Source organism: Elephas maximus, chromosome 1 (assembly GCF_024166365.1).
Source record: "Elephas maximus indicus isolate mEleMax1 chromosome 1, mEleMax1 primary haplotype, whole genome shotgun sequence".
Classification (NCBI taxonomy): domain Eukaryota; kingdom Metazoa; phylum Chordata; class Mammalia; order Proboscidea; family Elephantidae; genus Elephas; species Elephas maximus.
In genome coordinates this window covers 89,408,288-89,423,059 of record NC_064819.1, presented here as the reverse complement: position 1 = coordinate 89,423,059, position 14,772 = coordinate 89,408,288, and the positions used below count along the sequence as shown (strand labels likewise).

The 14,772-nt window shown below is 45.7% G+C and overlaps 1 protein-coding gene across 1 annotated transcript in view; it reads left to right on the top strand.

Annotated features, from left to right (window-relative positions):
* Positions 1-7,986: 7,986 nt before the first annotated feature.
* Positions 7,987-14,772, top strand: part of LOC126074400 (HLA class I histocompatibility antigen, A alpha chain-like) — a 110,056-nt gene continuing 103,270 nt past the window's right edge. Inside the window, exons 1-8 of the mRNA XM_049881460.1 lie at positions 7,987-8,095; positions 8,357-8,626; positions 8,871-9,146; positions 9,756-10,031; positions 10,130-10,252; positions 10,691-10,723; positions 10,858-10,905; positions 11,078-11,296. Of these exons, the coding sequence (XP_049737417.1) occupies positions 8,032-8,095; positions 8,357-8,626; positions 8,871-9,146; positions 9,756-10,031; positions 10,130-10,252; positions 10,691-10,723; positions 10,858-10,905; positions 11,078-11,082 (1,095 nt within the window). The 5' untranslated portion in view covers positions 7,987-8,031 and the 3' untranslated portion in view covers positions 11,083-11,296. The remainder of the gene's footprint in view (positions 8,096-8,356; positions 8,627-8,870; positions 9,147-9,755; positions 10,032-10,129; positions 10,253-10,690; positions 10,724-10,857; positions 10,906-11,077; positions 11,297-14,772) is intronic.

Below are 14,772 nucleotides of genomic sequence, written 5' to 3'. Positions count from 1 at the left end.
TGTTTTGGATATTTTAAACTTGAGGTGGTTGATCATATAGTGTAAAGGCCTTCGAATCAGTTAGAGACACAGGACTTGAGATATTGGACTGGGATTATAGATCTGATTATCACTAACAAAGGTGAGGGTGAAGCATAGGGCAGTTCACTAAAAGAAAATGTAAATTTATATCCAGCATTTTATATGTGTTCTTATTTCATTCTTATAAAAACTCCTTAAGGTAGTATTATCCACATTATAATACCAATAAGAACCAGTGAGGTTTAGTAACTTTTTTGAGATTACACAGCAGATAGTGAATTAGTTAGAATTTGAATCCATCTACATTTTGCATTCATTTATCCATCCAACAGACATTTATTCTTTGTCCGCATAGACTGATGATAGTGCTGGATGGTAAGGATTAAGAGAAGAATGGAACCCGGTCCCGTCCTCAAGGGTATTAGGTAGAGCCCAGGTCTGTCTGTCTTCAAAGTCTAGGTTGATCCACCATACCACACTGCCAATGTCTTTTGCATACCCCACTCCCCCATGTCTCCAGAAAGTCGAAAAGAAAAAAAATAAGAACATGGGAAACAAAAGTTTTTATTTATTTTTCATTCATCTATTCATTCCTTCATTAGAGTGTGTGTGTTAAAACATTCCAAACCCAATAGTGGTATTTGTGTAATGCCTTGCTAAGAGGTATCCACTGAGCCTTTTCTTACGGAGTTCTGGGAGGCTAGGAGGGGCAGATGTGATTTTCCCCATTACGTGGAAGTTGTTTCTAAGAGGTTAAGCAATGTACCTATGGTTATTTGGGCAAATCGTAATTTATTTTGCCAAGTGTAGAAATTCAGGTCTCTTTGCCCATTTCTTGACAAAATTAAAAGGAGCTACCATTCTTTTTAGCTTCCTGGAGAAAATAAGGTAGAGGTCAGGGGATATGAAGGTAGGGATTGAATGATGGACTTCCAATACGTGCAGGGTATTTCTGCAGTCCCCAGTCTCCACTGAAAATCCGCTAAGATGCAGTGAACTGAAAGCACACCTGGATGACACACTAAAAAGAAAACTTTCTTGTTGACAGGGAGGTGTGAGACTAGGGGGAGAGCTTGAGAAGGCTGGGGCTTTATTTTTTCTGGGATCGTTCAGAATTACAAGAACTGTTAGGTCCTGAGTTACCTCCGTGGAGAAAATCTGAAGGCTGAGAGAACATCAATGCAGAAGGGTTCCCACATCTGGAGAAACAATTTCCCCTTTGTCTGCCAGGCAAGGAGGCAAGGAGGAGGAGGTGGCAAATACCTTGCAAAATACCTGGCTGTTCATTCCCCATCAGGGACACATTCCCTGATTCATGGTTCCCTGCCATTCCTTCGGAAACCCTGGTGGCATACTGGTTAAGTGCTACAGCAAAGGTCAGCAGTTCAAATCCACCAGGCGCTCCTTGGAAACCCAATGGGGAAGTTCTACTCAGTCCTACAGGGTCGCTAGGAGTCAGAATTGACTCGATGGCAAGGGGTTCGGTTTTGGGGCTTTTTGCCCTTTTTTCTCCACTTTTCCCAAGTCTTGTCCCCATTCCTTCCTTCTAGCATCACCTCTCTGGCCTCTGTCTGGCTTTGCACCTTCTTTCTGTGCCTCCAATCCCTGTTCATTCTGTAGCTCATGTGTCAGTTCTAAAGTTGCCATGGCATGCCTTCCAGAGAAGAGGAGGGTGGTATTGAAGACGAAGGAAGGAGTGTGCTCAGAGAACCCCTGAACAATGGTGGCCTGTCAGTGGTGTGGGGGCACAGAACCAGAATTGCCAGTAGAGCGAGGTGGTGGAGGACCCAGGAAGCCTGGTTTTCTGAAGCGGAGCCTGAAGCATGGGTTCAGGTGCTCATGATTTACTGAGGGGGGAGGGGGAACGGTTCAGGGTCTCTGAAACAAACCTGCAAGGAGGTTAGTGGAACAGGATAGGGAAGGGGAAGTGTTCAGTGAGGAGTAGGTCTCAGGTGAAATCTAGCGTTCTGCTGATCTGGTGCTGGGGTGGGGGTTCTGGAGCATGTCTGTGGTGCTGACTCAACCACTTGAGGAAGGAGGTGAGCTTCAAGCAGTGTTGTGAGTCTTTAGCATAGCAGCCAACACTCAGACAGATGGTGAGTGCTCCACCCTGCCAAGTGAATCTGGGTAGACGCCCACATGTCCAATGCACCCAGACTCTAGTTAAGGGTCAGTTGGCTTTGCACAGAAGTGCATGATTTATTGGAAGCTTTGTGCACCTACCTTTCTCCCTTCCCCCATTTTCTGTCCCCCCCCCCCTTATTTTTCCATTCACATTTCTTCTACTGACTCCCCCATTCTGTTCTTTTGGCTTTCCTTCTTCTTTTCCTAATTCCCCTTTTAATTTCTCCTGTCCCACCCCTGCATCTCACCCACTCCTTTTCTCATGCCGTTCCTCCCTTTCCTTCCTCCTGCCCCTTCAAAATTCCTGTCCTCCCATTCTCTAAGTTGTTTTCCTTCCTCCAGGAAGAGGAGCGAGTCTCTGGAGTGTGCCATCAGCTCCAGTCTCAGCAGCAGCTCCGCTCCAGGCGCCACCTCCCGACACCCCTGGAGCCCTCTGGGGACCTTTCCAGGGGCCCCTCTGAGCCCCCTGACCTGCTTAGCTGTGATGGGAGTCGGGTTCATTTGCTGTACAAGTGAGGGAGGTGTAAGGGGAACAGGCCAGTGGAGGAGGGCAAGGGAGGAGGACAGGGGTGGGGACTCAGGAGGAGCAGGGGATCCTTACTTAGTTTCTCTCATAAGCTTCATTAAATCATTCCCAACTTCTACCTCACTTCCTATCCCCACCCCCCTTCTGAATCTCTTGTGAATATATTCCACCACATCAAGTTTTCTTCCAACTTCATCTTTTTTAAGACACCTACCTGTCTCACAGCCTTTAGTCCTGCCACATGTGGACTGGCTGCTGTCATCAGCGTCAGGCTGACACCGTGGATCACCTTCGCCTCATCCTGAGCATCCTTTGTCTGTGTTGTGCCAGCTCACCTGTTCCCTGGATTCTAAGTGTCCCCCCCTTTTTTGGTTTTCTTTATCATTTTGGTTCCCATTTCCTCTAGTATTATCGTGAAGAGGGGAACACATAAAGTAAAATGTTAAAATCCTAACCACCTGAAAATGTCTTTAGGCCACCCTAGCACTTATTCACATTTTGGCTTGGTATAGAATACTGTATTAAACATCTTTTTCCTTGATTTGGAAGCCATTGTTTACATGTCTTTTAGCTTTAAAAAGATGTTCTTTTTTGTTGTGTCTGGATGTTTTCAGGATCTTTTATTCTCTACCCTTTTTCTAAAATTTCACTGTGATGTATTCTTAGTGTGGGTTAACTATCATAAGAATTTGTACGTGTCTGTTTGTAAACTCTAAAACATTTTCTTGAATTATTTTTAATTATTTTCCATCTCCATTCCTGTTGAAAAATGTATTACAATGTTGTTGGAATTCCTTGAGAGTCCAATATTTTTTGAACATTTTACTGTGCTTTATGTCAGAGTTTACACAGCAAATTAGATTCCCATTCAATAATTCACACACAGATTGTTCTGTGACATTGGTTGCAATCCCCACAATGTGTCTGCACTCTCCCCATTTCCACACTGGGTTTCCTGTTTCTGTTTGTCTGGTTTCCCTCTCCTTCCTGCCTTCTCATCTTTGCTTTTGTGCAAATGTTGCCCTCTTAGTCTCATATAGCTGATTGTTCTAAGAAGCAAATTCCTCATGGGTATTACTGTTTATTTTATAAGCCTGTCTATCATTTGGCTGAAAGGTGATCTCTGGGAGTGGCTTCAGCTGCACATTAGAAGGGTGTCTAAGGTTCTTAGCTTCCGTGATTCCTCTGGTCTCTATCAGACCATTAAGTCTGGTCTTTTTGATGAATTTGAATTTTGTTCTACATTTTTCTCTCACTCTAACTGGAACCTTCTATTGTGCTCCTGGTCAGAGTGGTGGGTAGTGGTAGCCAGGCACCATCTAATTCTTCTGGTCTCAGGCTGGTGGAGGCTCTGGTTCATGTGGGCCCCTAGTCCTTTGGATTAATTGCTTCCTTGAGTCTTTAGTTTTCTTCACTGTCCCTTGCTCCAGACGGGAGGAGGTCAAGAGTTGTATCTTACATTGGCCACTAATAAGCTTTTAAGACTCTAGATGCTACTCAGCACAGTAGAATACAGAACATTGTGTTTATGAATAGTCTAATATTTTTATAGTCCTCTCCTGTTCACAATCCCTTTACCATTTTGTACTATCTTGTGGCAGTATGATTTTATCACCTAGTTCATCGATTGATTTTTCATTTCTATGATCGTATTTTTAATTTCCAAACGGCTATTTCTTGTTCTCTGATTGAATATAACTGTATACAATTTTGTTCTTATTTCATCATTTTAATGTGTCATTGATACAATTATTGGAAATCATATATCTGTGAGTTTGTAGTTGCCAGAAGAAGTTTTACATTTTTATGTAGTCAAAACTGCCATCAATTCATCAATTTTCTTTGTGATTTTTCATCTTGGTTCCTGCTTTGAGAATTTTTCTCTTCATAATTGTAAAAATTTCATGTATATTTTCATCTAGGTACAGACGATGAGGAGAGAGGGATCTGAGAGTCAAGGAAAATAAAATTATTTGAATTTTGAAGAAAAGGGATCAATAATTGGTAAATAGGTAAAGAATTCTAAGGTGGTATAATTTTAAGCTTTGATTTTCTTGTTTCATAATTTTAAAAACATAACTGCAAGACCTACAGGGCATTTAGTATGTGTGGTACCTATAAGTATTTGCCATGAATAAATGAAGTTATTTCCTGCTAAAGAAGACAAGAACAATAAAGAGTCTCAGTGAAATGCAAAGAAGGATTGGCACTGGTGCTGGGCCTTTTTGAACATTTGTAATCTTGAGATGATAAATCATGTTTTGGTTCATGTCTATACAGACCAGTTGTTAAATGTCTTTTAATGAAACTTCTTTGGGGCACTCTGCATTTTAAGGATATTTCTAAGACCCACATAGACAAATCCATGGCTTTTAATAAAGATCATTTTAATAGGGAAACCCTGATGGGGTACTAGTTAAGTGCTACGGTTGCTCACCAAAAGTTCGGTGGTTCAAATCCACCAGGCACTCCTTGGAAACTCTATGGGGCAGTTCTACTCTGTCCTATAGGGTCGCTATGAATTGGAATTGACTCGAGGGCAGTGGGTTTTGGTTTAATTTTAATAGACTTCCATCTGTAAATCATACTGTAACATGGATATAGAGTTCCTTCATCACAGAAAGTTCTATTGACAGCACTGTTCTTGGTGGTTTATGGACCTCAAGTCAGGTGCCTTAAACTCATTTATACTGAGGGGCTCTTATTATTTCTCATACAGATTGCATCAGAGTTTCCAGCTGTCTGGGATATGAATATACATTAGGTTGGTGTGTAACAAAACCAAACAGGTCATGAGTAAATCTCTATCTGGTGGCTTCAGGCAAAAATGTTCCCAGTTCCAAAGGGAAACATCATTCCTTCCTCCTCAGTTTTCTCACTGAGCACACTCTCTGGCTTTAAATTTTTGGGGGGTAAGTTCTCTTCTAGAAGAGCCCATGGGAAGAGGCCTAAGCTAAGCTTTGGGAGGCAGACAGTCCCGCTCAGGGAGAGGAACTCTGGGAGGTGAAGAGGAGGCAAAGAGGCTGTGGATATTTAGGCAGCTCCCTGGTTTACTCAGAACCGCAGTTTTCAAAGTGTCATCTGTGGAACTCTTGGAGTCACTGAGATCCTTTCACAAGATCCATGAAGTCAAAATTATTTTCATAACATTACTCAGAAATTATTAGTATTTCTCATTGTCTTGATATTTGCACTGAGGGAAATCAGCTGGGAAGTTAGCAAAGATCAAGGCTGTGTCAGCAAACCACAAGGAAAAAACACAACAGCTTTGAGACAGAGCCCCCATGTGCTGTACTAAAAATCAAGTTTTCTTTACCTGGCTTCCTCTCCAACCGTGTTGTATTGAAAAATCATTTCCTTTGTTGGGCTCTGTTCCCCGCCCCCATCCTCCCCTCACCCCCAGCTTTGCATCTGAATCCTGGTTTTGCTTGGAGGTTATATGTAAACCCCACTGTGCCTGCACAGTATGATTAAGAATGTTGCTGATGGAACCTGTAAGAGCTCCCTACTTGTAAACCCCTTTAAAAGCAACTTGCCTGCCCGACCCTGGGAGCAGTCCTGGCAGCAGCAGCTCCTCCTGACTCCTTTTCCTTCTACAAGGAAATAAAGGTGCCTTGCCTGTTTTCCCACCTTGGTTTCTCGCTTATTGGCCAGTATGAGTCATGCGGAGAAAGAACCTGGGCTTTCCTACCAGGTAACAGATTCACTTAAAGATGTACTGATTGAAGCAACAGAAGTCAGTAACTTTATTAAATCACCATCCTTGAGTCCACATCTTTTAATACTCTGTGTGGTGAAGTGGGAAGCACATATAAAGCACTTCTATATCCCAGAGTATGATGTTTGTCTCAAGGAGAATAATCTGCGTGAGCTGAATTAGCCTGTTTTTTATGAAATATCATTTTTACTTGAAAGAAGGAATGACAGAGAAACTACTTTGCATATTTGGCACTTTCTCTAAAATGAAACACACTTAGCTAATGACACAAACTTCAAGGAACCCAACTGACAGTATTGCTGCCAATGATAAAAAGCAACCTCTCAAGAGATTAGAATATTGGAAAACTTGAATCCACCACAAGAGTGACAGCTTTCCAAAACATACAAACTTTTCTGCTGGGATCAGAGGTAACACTAACAAATGTGACTTTTTGATATTTTGTAATGAAATGTATCAACACTGGGAGCTCCACATACTAAGTGAACCAATGCACCACTTATAAAAACAACAACAACAACTCATGCTTTAGTACAAGATTCAGTGTGTCAAGATGGTCCTATGGGTTTTAATGAACAGAATAAGAAATATTCAATAACACGGTTTCTAGCTGCAACTAACCTTTAAGAAACTACCACTTCTGTAGCTTCAGCGAAGTATCAAAGATGAACACTCACATTGAGTTGGAAAGGCTATTAAAAATACTCCATCCTTTTCCAATTCATATTTGTGTGACACTCAATTTTTTTTTTTTAATACATCTCAACCAAAATAACAGACTGGATGTAGAAGCAGATATGAAAATCCAGAAGGCTTCTACTGACACAGGTAAGGAAGACACGCAAAAAATGTAAAATGATGCACTCTTCTCACTCCACTGTTTTAGTTTGCATAATATTTACTTTTCATGAGAATATATTATCTGTTAAGTTTAATGGGTTCTTCATAACATTTAAAATTACTTTAAAATTTTAATTCGGTATCAATTTCTCATATGGTGAATATTGGTAGATATAACCCACATAAACAAAATCTCATTAATTCCTCAGTAATCTGTAAGAGTGAATAGAAATTCTAAGGAGCCCTGATGGTGCAACGATTAAGCTCTTGGCTGCTAACCCAAAGGCTGGAACCCACCAGTTGCTCTGCAGGAGAAAAGACCTGGTGATCTGCTGCTTGAAAGATTACAGCCTAGGAATCCCTATGACGCAGTTCTACTCTGTCATATAGGGCAGCTATGAATCCACTCCAGGGTACACAACAACAACAACATAGAGATTCTGAAACTAACAACAGTTTTGACTTAAGCAGGTCCTGGGTCCAGGACTCAAGGAGACAGTGCAGCAAAGAAGGGTCGGTGCAGGAGGAGAGGGGTCAGGGCAAAGTCCCAGTCCCCAGACAGGCACTCAGGTCCGACGGAGGTGTCAGGGGTGGGGTGGCCTAGTGTTGGGGATTCCCTGTTTCCTCAGCATTTCACTTTTCCTTCTCACACCCTGTGTCTGCTCATTCTGCATGGACACACATGGCATCACCCCAGTTGTCACTACAATTGGGTCTCCGATTTCTGGAGCAGCCAATTACCGTCAGCGCGGTTCCAGGTTGTAAGGCCGCAGATTCTCCCTAGAACCCCAGTACCCGGGTCATGGCGCCCCGGACCCTCCTCCTGCTGCTCTCGGGGGCCCTGGCACTGACCCAGACTCTGGCGGGTGAGTGCGGGGTCGGGGTGGAAACGGCCTCTGCGGAGGGAGGAGCGAGGGGACCGCTCGGCGGGGACGCAGGACCCTCGCGGAAGCCGACACCGCCCAGAGCCCCCACCCCTGCCCTGCTCCTCGCACCGCCCCTTCTCGGTCTACAAGCCCCTCACCCCTCACCCCTCACCCCTCTCCCCTCCCCGCCCCCATCGACCCCGGACCCCAGCCCGCGCGGGGAGGGAGGGGTCGGTGGTCTCAGCCGCTCCCCGCCGCCAGGCTCCCACTCCCTGCGGTATTTCAGCACCGCCGTGTCCCGGCCCGGCGGCGGGGAGCCCCGGTACATCGAAGTCGGCTACGTGGATGACACGCAGTTCGTGCGGTTCGACAGCGACGCAGCGAACCCGAGGATGGAGCAGCGGGCGCCGTGGATGGAGCAGGAGGGGCCGGAGTATTGGGATCGGAACACACAGAACGCCAAGGGCCACGCACAGACTTTCCGAGCGAGCCTGCGGACCCTGCGCGGCTACTACAACCAGAGCGACGCCGGTGAGTGAGTGACGCCGGGCCCGGGTCGCAGGTCACGGGTCCCCTCGTCCCCACGGCCGCGTCGCCCCGAGTCCCCGGGTCCGAACCTCACCCTTTCAGTTGCGAAGAGCCGCGGGCATTTTGCTGCAGTTTCATTTTCAGTTTAGAACCAAATGGGCTCGGACTAATCGCCATACTGACCCCGTGGGCGGGGCTGACGGGGGGGTGATCGCGGGGCCGGGACTGACTTTTTGGGCGGGGTCAGGGTCTCACACTATCCAGTTGTTGTACGGCTGTGAAGTGGGTGCCGACGGGCGCCTCCTCCGCGGGTACCATCAGTATGCCTACGACGGCGCCGATTATCTGGCCCTGAACGAGGACCTGCGCTCCTGGACGGCGGCGGACACGGCAGCTCAGATCTCAAAGCGCAAATTCGAGGTGGTCAGGGTGGCAGAGTATCGGAGGGCCTACCTGGAGGGCGCATGCCTGCAGTGGCTGGGCAAATACCTGGAGAACGGGAAGGAGACGCTGCAGCGGGTAGGTAAGAAGGGCCGCGGGGCGCCTCCTGGTCTCCTCTAGGGCTGGGACTCTTCCCTCAACTGGTGTCCCACAAAGGGGGTAGGAAATGCAATCTACGCCAGAGTACCCTCCTACCATGGATCAGGAAAGGGAGAAGTCCCAGATACTGTACCAGAGAGTGATTTGTCCAAAGTGTTCTCCATTTTCTCAGGGACAGTTAGCGGATTCAGTCTCGCTGAGGATAAACGGGGAGGTGATCCCTGAAACAACAGATCAGCTGTCCCCTTTGACCCTGGGGTGGCCTTGGGAACCAGGGGGAGCTCTTTCTCTCAGCTGTTACACTCTGCCCCACATCCAATGTCCAGGTGTCCTGCGTCTCTGCCTTCACCCAGATCAGGGCCAGAAGTCCCTGTTTTCCCCATCAGAGACCTGGAACCTTCTGTCCTGGGCTGTCTCACCCTGATCTTAGAACTTTCCAAGGAATAGGAAATTATCCCAAACCCCTGGTCCAGGCTGCTGTCTGGATTTTGCCCTTGATCCCCCTCTCAATGCCCTGCGTATTCTCTGATGTTCACATGTACCCTGTGAGAGGTATCAGAAAGTTCCTAAATTTTTTGATTCTTTAACCCAGACCCCCCAAAGACACACATGACCCACCACTTCATCTCTGACCATGAGGCCACACTGAGGTGTTGGGCCCTGGGCTTCCACCCAGCGGAGATCACCCTGACCTGGCAGCGGGATGGGGAGGACCAGACCCAGGACATGGAGCTTGTGGAGACCCGGCCTGCAGGAGACGGGACATTCCAGAAGTGGGCAGCCCTGGTGGTGCCCTCTGGAGAGGAACAGAAATACACATGCCGTGTGCAGCATGAGGGGCTGTCTGAGCCTGTCACCCTGCGATGGGGTAAGGAGGCAGCCAAGGGTGGAGCCTCTTCTTAGGGAAAGCAGGAGTCCTGGAGACCTCCAAGGAGTCAGTGCTCCTCATCTCCCTTCTTTTTCCAGAACTGTCTTCCCAGGCCAGTACCCCGAAAATAGAGGTCGTTGCTGGCCTCCTTCTCCTTGGAACTGTAGTCCTTGGAGTTGTGGTGGCTGGAGCTGTTGTGATGTGGAGGAAGAAGAACTCAGGTAGAGATGGGGATGAGGTCTGAGTTTTCTTGTCCCACTGGGGGGTTTCAGGTCCCAGGTAGGAGATTTGCCCTATCCTGCCTCTTTACAGGTGGTACCATCCACACATGCTGACACAGTCTGGGACCCTGTGTGCTAACAATTACCCTTTTATAAAGCAGATTTGAGAATGAATGGCAAATCTCTCACCTTAACGGTTCTGGTGATGGAGACCTGATTCCCAATAGTCACAGGTCACAGGGGAAAGTTCCTGCTGAGTACAGGCTTCCAGGAGGGTGGTTAGTTCAGTCCCTGCACATCTTTGCTTATATTTCCTTATCCTACCCTGGGTCTGCAGTCACAGTTTTGGACAAGTCCCTGGGGTCCAGGACTAGCTGGCTCTTCTACGACCTCGTGATGTTGTCTCCCCCAATCTCACTGAATGCCTTCTTCCCACAGGTGGGAAAGGAGGGAGCTACACTCAAGGTTCAAGTAAGTATGGAGAGACGGAGGCTGGTGCTGAGACCTTTGGGCTAATGTAGATGGGAGCGTATGGGGGAGCCCATGATTCACATTCCCCTAGTCTCATCTCCTATGGGCTCTGACCAGATCCTGTTCTTTTCCAGGCAGCGACAGTGACCAGGGCTCTGATGTGTCTCTCACAGCTTCTAAAGGTGAGACCCTGGGAGGCCTGACATGGATGGAGCAGGGGTTAGGACAGAGAGGGCATGACTGGGTCATGGGAATCCTTTGAATTTGGGCATTTTGATCATGTGTTGGGCTATTCAGAGTGTCAGTAGTTACAGTGACTCACCTGAATTTGTTCATGATTATTTTCTTCCGTAGCGTGAGACAGCAGCCATGTGTGGGACTGAGTGATACAAGATTTGTTCATGCCAAGCTTTGTGATTCAAGAACCCCTGACTTCTCTTTTTGCAACTGGCCTCTGAATGTGTCTGCGTTCCTATGAGCATAATGTGAGGATGTGAGGAGACTGCCCACTCCTGCCCACCAGATCCCCTTTCTCCACACTGATCATGATTGATATTCCCTGTTCCTGCAGAGGTGGGCTGGAAAATCTCTATCCCTCACATAACATCCTGTCACTGTGATCTGCAGTGCTTCACTTTTCTATTGAAAATGCAAATATGAGAATGAATTTGATTATTCATATTTTTGCTATGAGTTGGAGTTGATGGGTTACTTAAAGGAAATGAAAATTCTGAAAATTGAAGAGAGAAAATAAATGCAACCCTGAGAATGTTCCAGAATCCATGTGTTCACTGTCCTGAGTCTGTCATAGGCAGGGTCGGGAGAGGGTGGTGGAGGAGCTGAGCACAGTCGGGGCATGTACACAGTCAGTGCTTGGGAGAGTGTGGGCTTTGATGTGGTCACTCCATGGCTGGGTCATCTTTGCATCTCCTTTGTCCTTTTCCCTTCAGTAGAACCTTGTCCCACTAGGACCTGTTGTCACAAGGACTCAGGTATCACCTGGGCCTTGTCTCCGAAGCTGTGGGCAGTGAGGGCTGTGTGTGGCTGGGCTAGCCTGGGCTCATGTCCAAGCCTGGCCCTTCGCCCTCATCATTTGTATGATTATTTTTTGTGTGTTTGGTTTTTTAGAAGATTATGCCTGTTCTTGTTCTTGTGTGTAAGTTCTGGTCTCATTTGCTCTCGGTGTTCCCCGTCTCTGACAGCTGCAAGAGTCACTTTGTCAATGTCCCACAAGACTGAGGGCAGCTCCTGCACACAGGAGTCTCTGTGGTAATGAGAGATGAATTTTCAGACTTGTCCAGATCCTGCCCTCTTTCTAGGGCTGTTCCGAGGGTGAGTCTTGTCATTTTTTCCCTAACCTTTTTTAGATAGGAGTCAAATAGTTACTCATCTTAGATAAATTTTTGTTTTGTTTCCATCCTTTTCAGCTCCCCCGCCCCACTCTCACTGCCCTTAGCTTTATAACCCTAGTGCTGGCTCCACTCCATTCCAAACTTAGGAATTCATCAAGCAGAGGCTAATTTAAATTCACTGTTGGTTGTAATATATTTACCCATCAGCCAAAGGACCATTCTTCCATGAAGATGAAAATAAAATTGTGTGCTGTAGTGTGCCGAAGGATGGGTGTCTTGGTCATCTGCTGCTGCTCTAAGAGAAATACCACAAGTGACTGGCTTTAACAAAGAGAAGTTTATTCTGTCACAGTCCAATAAGCTAGAAGTCTAAATTCAGTACGCCAGCTCCACTGGAAGGCTTTCTCTCTCTTTTGGCTCTGGAGGAAGGTCCTTGTGATGCAGCAGTCTTCCCTTGGTCTGGGAGCATCTCAGTGCAGAAACCTCAGGTCCAAAGGACATGCTCTGCTCCTGGTGCTGCTTTCTTGGAGGTATGAGGTCCCCATGTCTCTCTGTTTGCTTCTGTGTTTTATATCTCAGAAGAGATTGGCTTAAGACAGAACCTGACCTTGTGTATCTCATCGATATAACTGCCACTAATCCATCTCATTGCATCGGGGCCTAGGATTTGCCACATGTAGAAAAATCACATAAAATAGTGGACAGTCATACAATACTGGGAATCGGGACCTAGCTGAGTTGTTCGATATTTTGGGGGGACAAAGTTGAATCTATGACAGTGGATGTAGGGGATGGGAAGGGGTAGAGGGAGGGAGGAGATAGCAGCCCTTGTTAGAAAAGTCCAGGTGGCGTTAATGTCCATGTGAGTGGATGTTGTGTTGCAGCTACCACGAAACAGTTTTTGGTCTAAGGCTATATTAATAAAGACAGTGCCTCTAGAATAGGGAGGTGGTCTACACTACATTGATCATTCATTCTACTGACATTTGTTGAGCGATTACTATACAACACATTATTTTTGCATCTGGGCAACACCAGTTAATTAAGAACAGAAAGTGCGGACTTGTGGAGCATATGTTTGAGCACAGAGATATAAAGTATAGTGTGTAAGCATAGTGTATTATTTTCCTTGTTCCTGTAACAAATTATCACAAGCTTGTTGTTAGCTGCTGTCCAGTTGATTCCAACTCCTAGCGACCCTTTGTACAATAGACCGAAACACTGCCTGGTTGGTCGTGCACCATCCTCACAATCTTTTTAATGCTTGAGCCCATTGTTGCAACCACTGTGTTAATCCATCTCATTGAGGGCCTTCCTCTTTTTTGCTGACCCTCTACTTAGAAAGTATGATGTCCTTCTCGAGGGACTGGTCCCTCTTGATAACATGTCCAAAGTACACAAGATGAAATCTCACCATCCTCGCTTCCAAGGAGCATTCTGGCTGTACTTCTTCCAAGACAGATTTGTTTGTTCTTCTGACAGTCCATGACATATTCAATATTTCTTGCCAATACCATAAGTGAAAGGCATCAATTCTTCAGTCTTCCTTATTATTGTCCAGCTTTTGCATGCATATGCAGGGATTGAAAATATTATGGCTAGGGTCAGGCACACCTTAGACCTCAAAGTGACATCTTTGCTTTTTATCACTTTCAAGAGGTCTTCTGCAGCAGGTTTGTCCAATGCAATATGTTGTTTGGTTTCTTGGCTACTGCTCCATGGATGTTGATTGTGGGTCCAAGTAAAATGAAATTCTTGCCAACTTCATTATTTTCTCCATTTATCATGATGTTGCTTATTAGACAGCTGTTTTCTGTCCAAAAAAAAGAGGATTTTTGTGGAGGTGTAATCCTGATGCCACATCCTACTTCCTGTACTCCAACTTCTCAGATCATTTGCTCAGCATAAAGATTGAGTAAGTATGGTGAAAGGATACAACAGTGATACACATCTTTTCTGATTTTAAACCACTCAATATCCCCATGTTCTGTTTGAATGACTCCCTCTTGGTCTTTGTACAGGTTTCTCATGAGCATAATTAAGTGTTCTGGAATTCCTGTCCTGTCAGTGTTATTTATCATTTGTTATGATCCACACAGTTGAATGCCTTTGCATACTGAGTACTATATAGGTAAACATCTTTCTGGTATTCTCTGTTTTCAGCCACAATCCATTTGACATAAGCAATGATATCCCTGGATTTAAGTCCTCTTCTGAATCTGCCTTGAATTCTGTCACTTTCTGGTGGATGTACTGCTTCAACTGCTTTTGAATTATCTTCAGCAAAATTTTAGTTGCGTGTGTTATTACTGATATCGTTCGCTAATTTCCACATTCTGTTGGATCTCCTTTCTTTGCAATGAGCACAAATATGGATTTCTTCTAGTCGATTGGCCAGGTAGCCGTCTTCCAGATTTCTTGAAAGTGACACAAACAAGTGCGTGCTTCTAGCGTTGCATTCATTTGCTGAAACATCTAACTTGGTATTCTGTCAGTTCCTGGAGCCTTCAATGCAGCTTCGACTTCCTCAGTACTGTGGTTCTTGATCGTGTACTACCTCCTGAAATGGTTCGACATCAATCAATTGTTTTTGGTATAGTGACTCTGTGTATTCCTTCCATCTTCTTTTGATGCTTCCTGTGTCTTTCAATATTTTGTCCTTAGAATCCTTCAGTATTGCAACTTGAGACTTGAAAT